This window comes from Vanessa cardui, chromosome 10 (assembly GCF_905220365.1).
Source record: "Vanessa cardui chromosome 10, ilVanCard2.1, whole genome shotgun sequence".
Taxonomy (NCBI): Eukaryota; Metazoa; Arthropoda; class Insecta; order Lepidoptera; family Nymphalidae; genus Vanessa; species Vanessa cardui.
In genome coordinates, this window is record NC_061132.1 from 12,241,263 (window position 1) to 12,252,120 (window position 10,858).

Here is a 10,858-nt window from a genome sequence, read left to right on the forward strand (position 1 = left end):
AAGGGACATAACATCTTAATTCCCAGGGTTGGTGGCACATTGATGATATAAGGAATAGTTAGTATTTCTTATAGTGTCATTGACTATGGGTGATGGTGACCACTTACCATCAGGTATGGCCCATATGCTCGTCCGCCAACCTATACCATAAAAAATACTAAAGTCTCAGCGAAACCAATATTATGCATAACTCGGGGCGTCAACAAGTGTTATTTAATTATTCAATATAAAATATAAATAAAAATATTATTTATTCAAGTGGGCTCATAAAAGCATTTTTTTTCGTGATGTTACTGTGTCGAATTAAATGTAAAATAACAACCAGTTCAGAAAGTAGATTCTACCGAGAATAACCGGCAAGAAACTCATTACACATTTCCAACACTTTAATTCCAGAGTATGTATGTAAAGATTTTTTTTTAAATATATTTACCATAACCCTTTAAGCAAGATGGTTAAATTAAATAAAAAACTTAAGAAATGGCTTTGTGGTCAACGAGCCTTATAACTTACAGAACGTTTCAACTCACTGTGCCAATGTCTTTACACCTTGATTATTATCTAATAGTAAAATTAAGCTCATTTTATCAATAGATACACACACTTGATACCTCGTCGTGTGGCGCCTATATAAGAATTGAGATGACAGCTGTAATTTATTGATAAATATTGTTTAGTTGGGACTGCAACGGAAATCCAAGATGGCGGCTAAAGTTGTAAGTCGGGGTTTTTTCTTTTTTTTTATCCCTTTTTCGGAGATTTGGTGTGTAAATACTAAATGAAACCTCCAATAATTGTTTGCTTTATCAAAATAACAATAATAGATTTAGAATTATTTCACACATAAACAAAAACTCAAAAACATACGTAATATTCCGTTCATTATACGACATATTGGTTACAATTATTCTTTAAACTTTTACGAAAGTTATGAGTTACTTTTATATCTTCTATAATGAAAGATTAAAATTAATATTTAGAATTAAAACTAGTTACTGTATAAATCTTGACCGCGTGGAGTGATAGCAAGAATGCTAACGCATTTCCCCGTTGAATCGCAATTTCGATCCTCTGGGCAAACGAACATGCCCTCCTGTCACCAGTGGAGGCAATGAGGCGAGGTGTTATACTTTTGATGAAGCTTTTTGTACCACTACTGCAAGGTCCAAGTGTTTCAACAGCATATTTATATATTTGAGAACTTCATGTTAATAATACTTATGTGAAAAACTTGATGTACATATATATTTTGATCTTTACATATAATAAAATTGTGGAGTGTCTGTTTGTAATATTAAAATAGGCCTTTTTTTACTCAATGCACGTGTATACACGGTACATATACCAAAATATTTATTTTTACAATTTTGTATGTCTGTTTGTTTGTTCCTGTTCATATCTGGAACGGCTGGACCGATTGTGATGAGACTTTCACTGGCAGATAACTGATATAATAAGGAGTAACTTAGACTATAATAATGTTATTTTTTGTTAAATTCAAACGCATACAAGGTTGCGGGCACAGCTAGTGTTGTATAAATTTTGATGAATGTTTATAGAAGACTCCGGTGTCTATGATAGACCCCTCGCAGTTGCTACGTCCGGAACCGAGTTTCAACGACAAGCCGCTCGAAGCGTTCCGTGACTACAGCATCGACGACAACGACCCCATTAAGGAGCGCGTGCGCAGGACGTACTATACCATGCACACTAACGTCACGGTGGACCTCGTTAAACGTGAGCACCCGTAATCTATATTAATATTATAAATTTGAAAGAAACTCTGTCTGTATGTCGATATTTCACGACCAAACCGCTGAACCGAATTTGATGAAATTTGGTGTGAAGCACAACTGACACATGACAGCCAATAGACTAAGACGTAAGCGAAGCGCCGGAACATTACTAGTGATAATATAATATTTATTTATTTTTTGCAATTTATGAGCAATACTTTTAAATATTTTATTTTCTAATTACTTTTATTTCTACAAGTTTTGAAGATATTCCTTTGGCAAGGAATTGAGTTAACTTGACCCAGTTTGAATGTGTGCAAATTAACAGTATATAATGTATTGGAAATTTAATAAATACTGCTTTATTTTGCACAGAAAAACGTGAAAAGTGGCTCAAATTCAATCACTTCAAATCAACGATAAAGGATGCTCTCATCAAGTTGAACGAGCTGGTGGATGAATCTGACCCTGACACCGATTTGCCCAACATAGTCCACGCCTTCCAAACCGCCGAGAGGATCAGACAGGACCACCCTGATGATGACTGGTTCCATCTTACTGGACTCATACACGATTTGGGCAAGGTACGTGTTATTTATTCAGGGTCATTTATTTTATTAACAATATTTGATTCAAGTGGTATTTAAAGATTAATGTGTACTAAAAATAGCAAACAATCCTTGATCAAGATTCTTAAAAAATCAATTGAAAAACAAAGTTAAGTAAAGAGTGTAATGTACAAAAATTAATAATAATAATACACTAATTTATGTATTATTTAGGTACTCATAAAATAACATGTCCTGACTTACTGATTTATCATGTTGAGCGTAAACTATTATAACTAAGTTGTTGCCATGAAATTTTGTGAGTAGGAAACCAACAGGAAGAGGTTTTGTAAATTCCACCCCTAAGGGGGTAAATAAGGATTGAAGGTTTTTATGTAAGTTAGACATTTATTAAGTTAGAAACATGAATTTTTATTTTTGGGCTACTGACCAAATATGAGTAGATACGTATTTACGTTTCTGGATATTTACTCTTAGATGTGAAATACACACAAATATGATATACAAAGAAGTAATTATCGTAATATTTTAGTTAACCTGTAAATATATTTAATATATTCAAATTACACGCGAGTAAAGCTGCGGGTAGATGCTAGTAAGTAACTACTCGTTGCGAGGAATATTGAAGGAATGTGTCTTACTCACTCTTATTTCTACTTCTCCCTCTAAAGAGTGAGAGGTAAGAAGTCTCTTTATCAGTTTAGCCGAGGTTTCTAAATTCAGTCTACGCTACTTATGGAGCTGAGATGGCCCAGTGGTTAGAACGCGTGCATTTTAACCGATGATTTCGGGTTCAAACTCAGGCAAGCACCGCTATATATATAAATATATATTTATGTGCTTAATTTGTGTATACAATTCATCTCTTGTTCGGCGGTGAAGGAAAACATCGTGAGGAAACCTGCATGTGTCTAATTTCATCGAAATTCTGCCACATGTGCATTGCTCTAACCCGCATTGGAATAGCGTGGTGGAATATGTTCCAAACCCTCTCCTTAATTGAAGAGGAGGCCTTAGCCCAGCAGTGGGTAACTAACAGGCTGTTACTTTACTTTTTTTTTACTACTTATATTCTCAAAATAATCCTCTTTAATATAAATTGTATGTATGGGCCATTAGGTACGTTTTTCTGAGTATAACATAAGATTTAAGCTTGACATAATGGATTAATTACAAATAGTCCGTTCGTTTGATAAAATACGTTTATGTTAAGACGATAACCTCTTGATGACCTTTCGTCATGTTTTTGATGGGTTTTCTCCTATGTTTTACTTTTATTACGTATAATTACATCAATTAAATAGATATGTATTCAACATAGTTTTTTCAACTTATGAATTCTATAATTATACTTTAATAATGATTTATTTAATAATTGAAAATCGAAGTTTACATTTTTGCCGTAGGTGCATTTCAAAACAATTCATACTATCATGATAAGATGGCGAATAAGACATTCTTCTTTTACAAAAAAATTAAAAAAAAATGTAATGTTACAGTACGAGACGGAAAGGTAGTTAGTTTTATGATGAACTACCCACTGATGTACAGGACCCTATTACTCCTTGTAACATTAAGAAAAAATTGAAATCATACTTTCTAAGTCAGTTTTGACTGATTTAAAAAGTAAGTAAAGTAAAGTAAATTTTCCACTGCTGGGCTAATCCTCCTCTCCTAATAAGGAGAGGGTTTGGAACATATTCCACCACGCTGTTCCAATGCGGGTTGGTGTAATGCACATGAGGCAGAATTTTCATGATATTACAGGCAGGTTTCCTCACGATGTCTTCCATCAACGCCGAGCACGAGACGAATTGTAACCACAAATTAAGCACATATATATAGTGGTGCTTGCTTGGGCTTGAACCCGAAATCATCGGTTAAGATGCACGCGTTCTAACCACTGGGCCATATCAGCTCAATATATTAACTTTAAATATATTGAAAAATATATATTATCGAAGCGAGTGACACACGACGTACACAATATTTGAACTTAAGATAAAAAACGCTCGTCATATAATTCAAGGGAACTTCAAAGACGGTGACGACTTATATCTTCATCTTCCATTTCATATCAAGATATACAATATATCAATACATATACAATTAAGAGATAAGAAATACCAAAGGGTTCCGGTATTATCGCATCTTGGTATATCTCACGGGGGTAAAGTTTCAGTGAAATATTTTATCTAAGATAGCGTAATCCCTACTAATACTATAAACGCAAGTAGCAATGTCGGCCACCTCTTCACATTTCAACCGCAGAACTGATATAGATAATTTTGAACACAAAATATTTGATCATTTGTACCAGTATGGCGGTTCTTCAGGGGTCTAATTACGTAAAGGCAAAAAGAAAAATGATGGTCATAGCGCTCGCACCGGCGGCCCAATCGTGTGGGCGTTAATCGAACGCGTCGGAAAAATAACGAGTGTCGAACGATTAACTTAAAAATTAACTAACATGACTGTATTTTTTTAAATGTTGAAAAAGAGTAACTACTGAGTTTCTTGCCGGTTCTTCTCGGTAGAATCTACTTTCCGAACCGGTGGTAACTTCACTTAATTTTTAAATGACGATTCAAAAATGCTTGTAAAAGCCCACTTGAATAAAGTATACTTTGATTTTGATTTTGATTTGTGCTTGTATTTTTAGATAGTCAAATGACCAAATATTTTGTCATTATCATCTCCAGGTCTAATACTACTATTTTAGTATATACGCATTCACATAAATTACAATTCTACTAACTAGTTGTTGCCCGAGGGTTCGCTTGCGTTTTAGGGGTTGGTTGTGTTTTGAGGCAAAAAAGTAGCCCATATCCTTCCTTGGAGTTTATGCCGTAAAAAAATCATCAAATTCGGTTCCTTGGTTTGGTAGTGAAAGAGCGACAGACTGACAGAGTTACTTTCACATTTATAATATATATTATAGATTTATAAAATGACGTGTATATTTTTGAATTTGAATAACAATTTAAAATAATGAATAACATTTTAAATGTGTAGGTTAATCTAGATAGGTGTTTAACCGTCAACTAGCCGCCTAAAATAAACTAAATAAAATAATAATAAATGTCCTAAAGCTGAGTCAAGACTTTTGCTTCTAAGGAGACGATTCGGAACTTCCTGTTGTCTCATGTGAGATACATATTTAACATTGAGGTTTTCTTTTAACGCTGAACCGCACGACATAAATCTTCTATAAAGAAGAATTACTGATATGAAAACTCATTAGTAGTATTCGAACTAAACAAGGCACTATTCGATTTGGATTAACATGGCTGTCGTATTTTTTTTTCATTCCTGCGGTTCGGGGCATTTAAGACCTCTTATGAAAACTATAACAATACCAGTACGGTTCTTAGTAGACCCTGTATCGTTTAAAAAACTATGACTAGATGTGATGTGATCAAATTTTATTTCTTCAGTGCGGTACGTTGTAAAATGGACCACGAATTAAATTAGGTACACTATAGCATTCGGTTATCTATAGGCATCGTATAAATACATTTATCACTTTCCTATTATATATCAAATAGATGTTTCTGCCTCCGCGCGACAGAGACATCTATGTTTTTCTCAGCCGCGCCACAAGGGAGACACATACGAGGCACATTAGACCTCACTCTGCATTGTATGTGTTAAGCCTTCCTTTCAATGCGACTCTTTGTGTAGTTCCTTTGCAATTTTATGAATGCATAACCAATCTCCTGGCCAGGTGATGGCCTTCTACGGCGAGCCTCAATGGTGCGTCGTGGGTGACACTTTCCCCGTGGGATGCAAGTGGGCCGACTCCATCGTCTACGGCCAGGATAGTTTCAAAGACAACCCTGATACCTACAACCCAAAATATAAGTAAGTATTAATAGAACGGAGTTTAATTGCTTCAAATGAAATTAATGATCCACTAATGCACTCATCAGATATTCTATTGCCAAACAGTAATACTCAGTATAGTTGTGTTCTGGTTTGAGAAGCGAGTTAGCCAGTGTAACTACAGGCATTATGGATATAACATCTTAATTCCCAAGGCGATGTAAGGAATGGTTAATATTGCTAACAGCAAAATCTATGGGCGGCGGTGATCATACCATCAAGTGGCCCATTTGCTCGTCCGACGACCTATACCATAAAAATACGGTTGTTCCTATTTTGTTACGGTTTTTGGTTATTATGTTTTTTGCAGTACAAAGTATGGCATGTACGAGCCCCATTGCGGTCTCGACAATCTCCTAATATCCTGGAGCCACGACGAGTACTTGTACCAGTTCCTGCTGCACAACAAGTCCAAGCTACCGGAGAAGGCGCTTTACATGATCAGGTCATGATCAATTTATATTCTAAAGAAATATGAACACATTTTGTGGTATTCTCAATCTCTTGAAATAATGACTAATTTTGTAGGTACATAGATTTGGTATTAAATAACTTACACTTTATAAAAAAGTAGTAGCTTTTTCTGCAACGATTTAAGGACCAAAACTTTGAACCGAATTTAATGATTTTCGGTATGAAATAAAATTAAACCTTATGGAAGACAGATATTAAATTTCTATATTATTTACTATTTACAATATTCATTGAGAGTTTAAAATAATGGAACATTTTTATCATCATGATCCACTAGCAGGATATCCGAAGCAGTTTGGCATGTTGGTTCAAAATTCTAATGAAGTAATCTAAATTCTTTAGGTACCACTCGTTGTACCCGTGGCACGCTGGTGGCGATTACCGCCACCTCACCAACGAGAAAGATGAGCAGATATTACAATGGGTTCTAGAGTTCAAGTAGGTGTTACATCATCACCATCATCATCAGCATCATAACATAGTATAAAACAAAGTCGCTTACCGCTCTCTTTCCTATGTATGCATAGATCTTTAAAATTACGCAACGGATTTTGATGCGGTGTTTTTTAATAGATAAAGTAATTCCAAAGACAAGTTTTTGTATATAATACAAGGAAAATATTGTAAAGCAACACAGATAAATTTAGAAGTTTTTAATGTGAAGTGATAAAAAATTATGTAGCATATTTAGCATCAGTATTGTGTCCTAAGCCGGGTCGGGTCACTAGTTATAATACCCAAAAATACATAAACAAATCCCATCACCAAAGTTTGGATGTTTTATTGTGTATATGTTCAAGTTATTTTGTGTTTGCAACGAGCATCCAGTGGTGAAGACATTCTGACTTATTTACGAGTATTATTCCCGTATTAGAACAGCGACATTAATCCAAAACTTTTACTTAACAGATACTTGCTGTCAATAATTGATTTGGTTTATATATTCCAAGAATTTAGCTTTAATCACTTTTTTGAGCGACTTAACACAATATGGTACAAATATTATTGTCTGTCCGTAAATATGTATTAATTATACGAATTCTTTGCCATTTTGATCATAAATTTCCTGTCGAATTGTATAATAAGAGAGTTCCACTTGAAAAATTATCGGAAAATAGGCTTGATATTCCTAAATAGTTGACATTTTTTTCAGTAAATATGACCTCTACACTAAAAGTGAAAAGATGCCCGACATCGAAGCTCTGTGGCCTTACTACGAAAGCCTCATCGAGAAATATATTCCAGGCGTTTGCGAGTGGTGATTACGACCGAATTTAATCCTGCTAAATGTATAAACCATGTATTATTTCCGAGTATTATATTAGTTATGATTATTTATTTTGAACGTATTATTTTTATCACACCAACTATAGAATGTTTAAAGGTTGTTTTTTATAGTACAAAATAAATATAATTCGCATTAAATAATTTGTGTATCATTTATTTTTTATATATTCTCATATAAGATCCAAGATGGCCGATTTCGCAATAAAAATAAAAAAAATGTCAGTCCGTAAAAAGGGTTGGGAATACTCTGTGGTAACAGTCAGTATATAGTGGAATTGTTTGTTTATTTCTATTTTTTGTTGTACACCACACAGTAAAGTAAAAATAAATGTTACGTAGATTTGGGCTTAATAGAACAGGCGTACAATTTTGTTCGATCTTATCGCTACATAGCGATCTCTTCTAGGCAACCAACGGTGTAGAATAGCTCATAGAATACGAGGTGGGTGGTGCTGTAATAATAAATAAAATAACATGAGTTTATTATTTAAACTATGTAATAAATGTATATATAAAATACCCAATCTATATAAAATAAATAAAAGTATATAATCTAAATATACAAATAAATCTATATACAATTAGTAAGAATACATAACGATGTCTTCAAACATAATGAGAAATAAAAAGTAATATTTATTTTTTCAACAATACAAAATCATACTTACAAAATTCAAAAAAGGAAAAAACACGAGAAGAAAAGTAAAAGAAATCATTGGCTTTTGAGACAAAAAGTGATTTCTTACGAATCTTTTAACAATATCAATGGATTTGGCCTCCCGAATATTTAAAGGATGGTTGTTCCAGAGCTTTATAGCCTGAATTAGTATTTAATTATAGGTATAATAACTCATTAGTAAATAGTTATTATAATATTCCTTTGCTTTGGGCTGTATTGATAATGGTTTTTTATATATTTAATATTAGCTATTAATGCTTATTTAACTCTATTACGTCTTCGTATGAACGAGGTATAGAGGAAGGATATGGCTATTTTTTAATTTTTATGTCCCTCGAAGGGGTAAAATGCGACCTGAAGGTTTGTGTGCTGCATGTAAAGTTCAAGCATTTTCTCGCGCGTAAAACCACACGTTAATCAAAATGGCTAATCGATATAATGCTATGAAAGCTTTAGCTTCTGTTAGTTTTCACATTTTTACGATCCTAATTGAACGGAATTTTGTTTTTATTTGTATCTGTACAAAGTTAATTAACTCTTATCTACTGACGTCACATTCGTTAGCCGCTGTAGACTTATTTTAATAAAATATCTAAGGAATAAAACAAAAACAAACAAAAAAGTTTACTGTCATTGTGTTTATAATAAAAATGTAATAAATTTTTATCATCTGTTTTGCTAATTTATATGCGCAGTACACTTGGCCGTGACATTTTAATATAGCTTCCATCACGCGGTTCGGTCTGTTTCATTCGTACTGCGATGTATAAATTGTCTCGCGTGTTAAAAATAGATTTAAATTGAACGAACGTGAATGAAAATAAATTGCTGTTAACAAACTATTAATGGAAGTTACTCAAACGATTTATATGCATATAAACACATATATAAAGGTTTGTATTTGGTCACTTAATAATAAGTGGTCACCACCGACCATAATAATAATAAACATAAAGCATTTCTTACATCGATAATTCTCTACCAGCATTGAGAACTAAGATGTTATGTCCCTTGTACCCAATAGTTACACAGCGACATTTGAACCAGAATACAAAAATAATAAGTATTTGCGGTATAAATTAGAACATATAAACTTTGTCATATCTACCGGGCATGTAAAAAGTCCTACTTTAAACTAAGATGTACTTACATATTAAGTTATAAATAATTGATTAACTTTACATTCAGACGGTGTTATTTAATTACCTAAATATAATTTTTAATTTTATCGACTTGTTTTTTTTTAGTAATTATAATTTTATTTTTGCTTATACGTACCTATCTAACAAGTTATAACCAGAATTGATTAAGTATTATAAACAAATATTACGTACTGTTTGTCCTTACTGAAATCGTACAAGTGAAATTCACTTAAAAATTACCTCGAACTTAACGTTGAAATATCTAAAATTCTTTTTTAATAAGTGGTTACATCTCAAAAGTAACAAGTATGCTAATTTTCAAGTCAATTTGACATATCTGTTAGAAATCTCGTGATATAAATATCTCGCATACATAAATTATAGATAAATAATATTTACTTTTCTTATAAGGTTTTAAATGTTAAAAAAGAATAACTACTGAGTTTCTTGCCGGTTCTTCTCGGTAGAATCTACTTTCCGAACCGATGGTAGCTTCACTTAATTGCAATTCAAAAGTGCTTGTAAAAGCCTACCTGAATAAAGTTTATTTTGATTTTGCAATTAGGTACTCACTCATCTTAGGTACCTACTCACCATATATTTTATCTCTTAGCAACCAATGCTAAGTATTATTTTGTTCCAATTTAAATACTGTGATTCCTAAGGTTACAAAACATTTATCGTTGCAAGGAATGGTCAATACAAGTGGTGACTACGTTCCGTCCATTCGCCCATCCTCCAACGGAGACCATCATAATAAAAAGTATTTAAACACAAAGCAACAACCTTAACTTATTATTTTATTAAAATTTTTCTTTCTATCTTTCACTCATAAGTCTCTCATTCTACCTTTTTTAAATGAAAACGTTTTTCATTGAATCAGAGTATATTATTTCGACATTGCTAATAACAAAGTTGCAGTGTGCACTATCCTTTATAAGCGTTAATAAAATACGAGCACTTTAACAATGTGTACGAATATATGACACGTGTGTTACACACGGGAATAAAATATGTTTATTTTATATGGTAATTTAAAAAATAAATACTTTCATAATTAAATTGTAGCACGTCAATATTGCTATC

General features: G+C 32.9%; 1 protein-coding gene across 2 annotated transcripts; it reads left to right on the forward strand.

Annotated features, from left to right (window-relative positions):
* Positions 1–309: 309 nt before the first annotated feature.
* On the forward strand, positions 310–8,093 carry LOC124532904 (inositol oxygenase-like). Of its 2 annotated transcripts, none has more exons than XM_047108020.1 (8): positions 310–397; positions 595–716; positions 1,560–1,737; positions 2,112–2,320; positions 6,033–6,169; positions 6,501–6,635; positions 7,007–7,102; positions 7,818–8,093. In XM_047108020.1, exons 2-8 carry the CDS (start codon positions 702–704, stop codon positions 7,924–7,926), a joined length of 879 nt encoding a protein of 292 aa, XP_046963976.1. In that variant the 5' UTR covers positions 310–397; positions 595–701; the 3' UTR covers positions 7,927–8,093. The 2 variants fall into 2 exon arrangements, with proteins under 2 accessions (XP_046963976.1, XP_046963977.1); XM_047108021.1 differs by having other exon boundaries at positions 327–401.
* The last annotated feature ends 2,765 nt before the right edge of the window (positions 8,094–10,858 follow it).

What these genes read in the sequence shown, in the direction of transcription:
- LOC124532904 (XM_047108020.1), top strand. An exon ending in CACGGTGGACCTCGTTAAAC is followed by an intron (nt 1,738 to 2,111) that starts GTGAGCACCCGT and finishes TATTTTGCACAG; the next exon opens with AAAAACGTGAAAAGTGGCTC. An exon ending in AAGGCGCTTTACATGATCAG is followed by an intron (nt 6,636 to 7,006) that starts GTCATGATCAAT and finishes TAAATTCTTTAG; the next exon opens with GTACCACTCGTTGTACCCGT.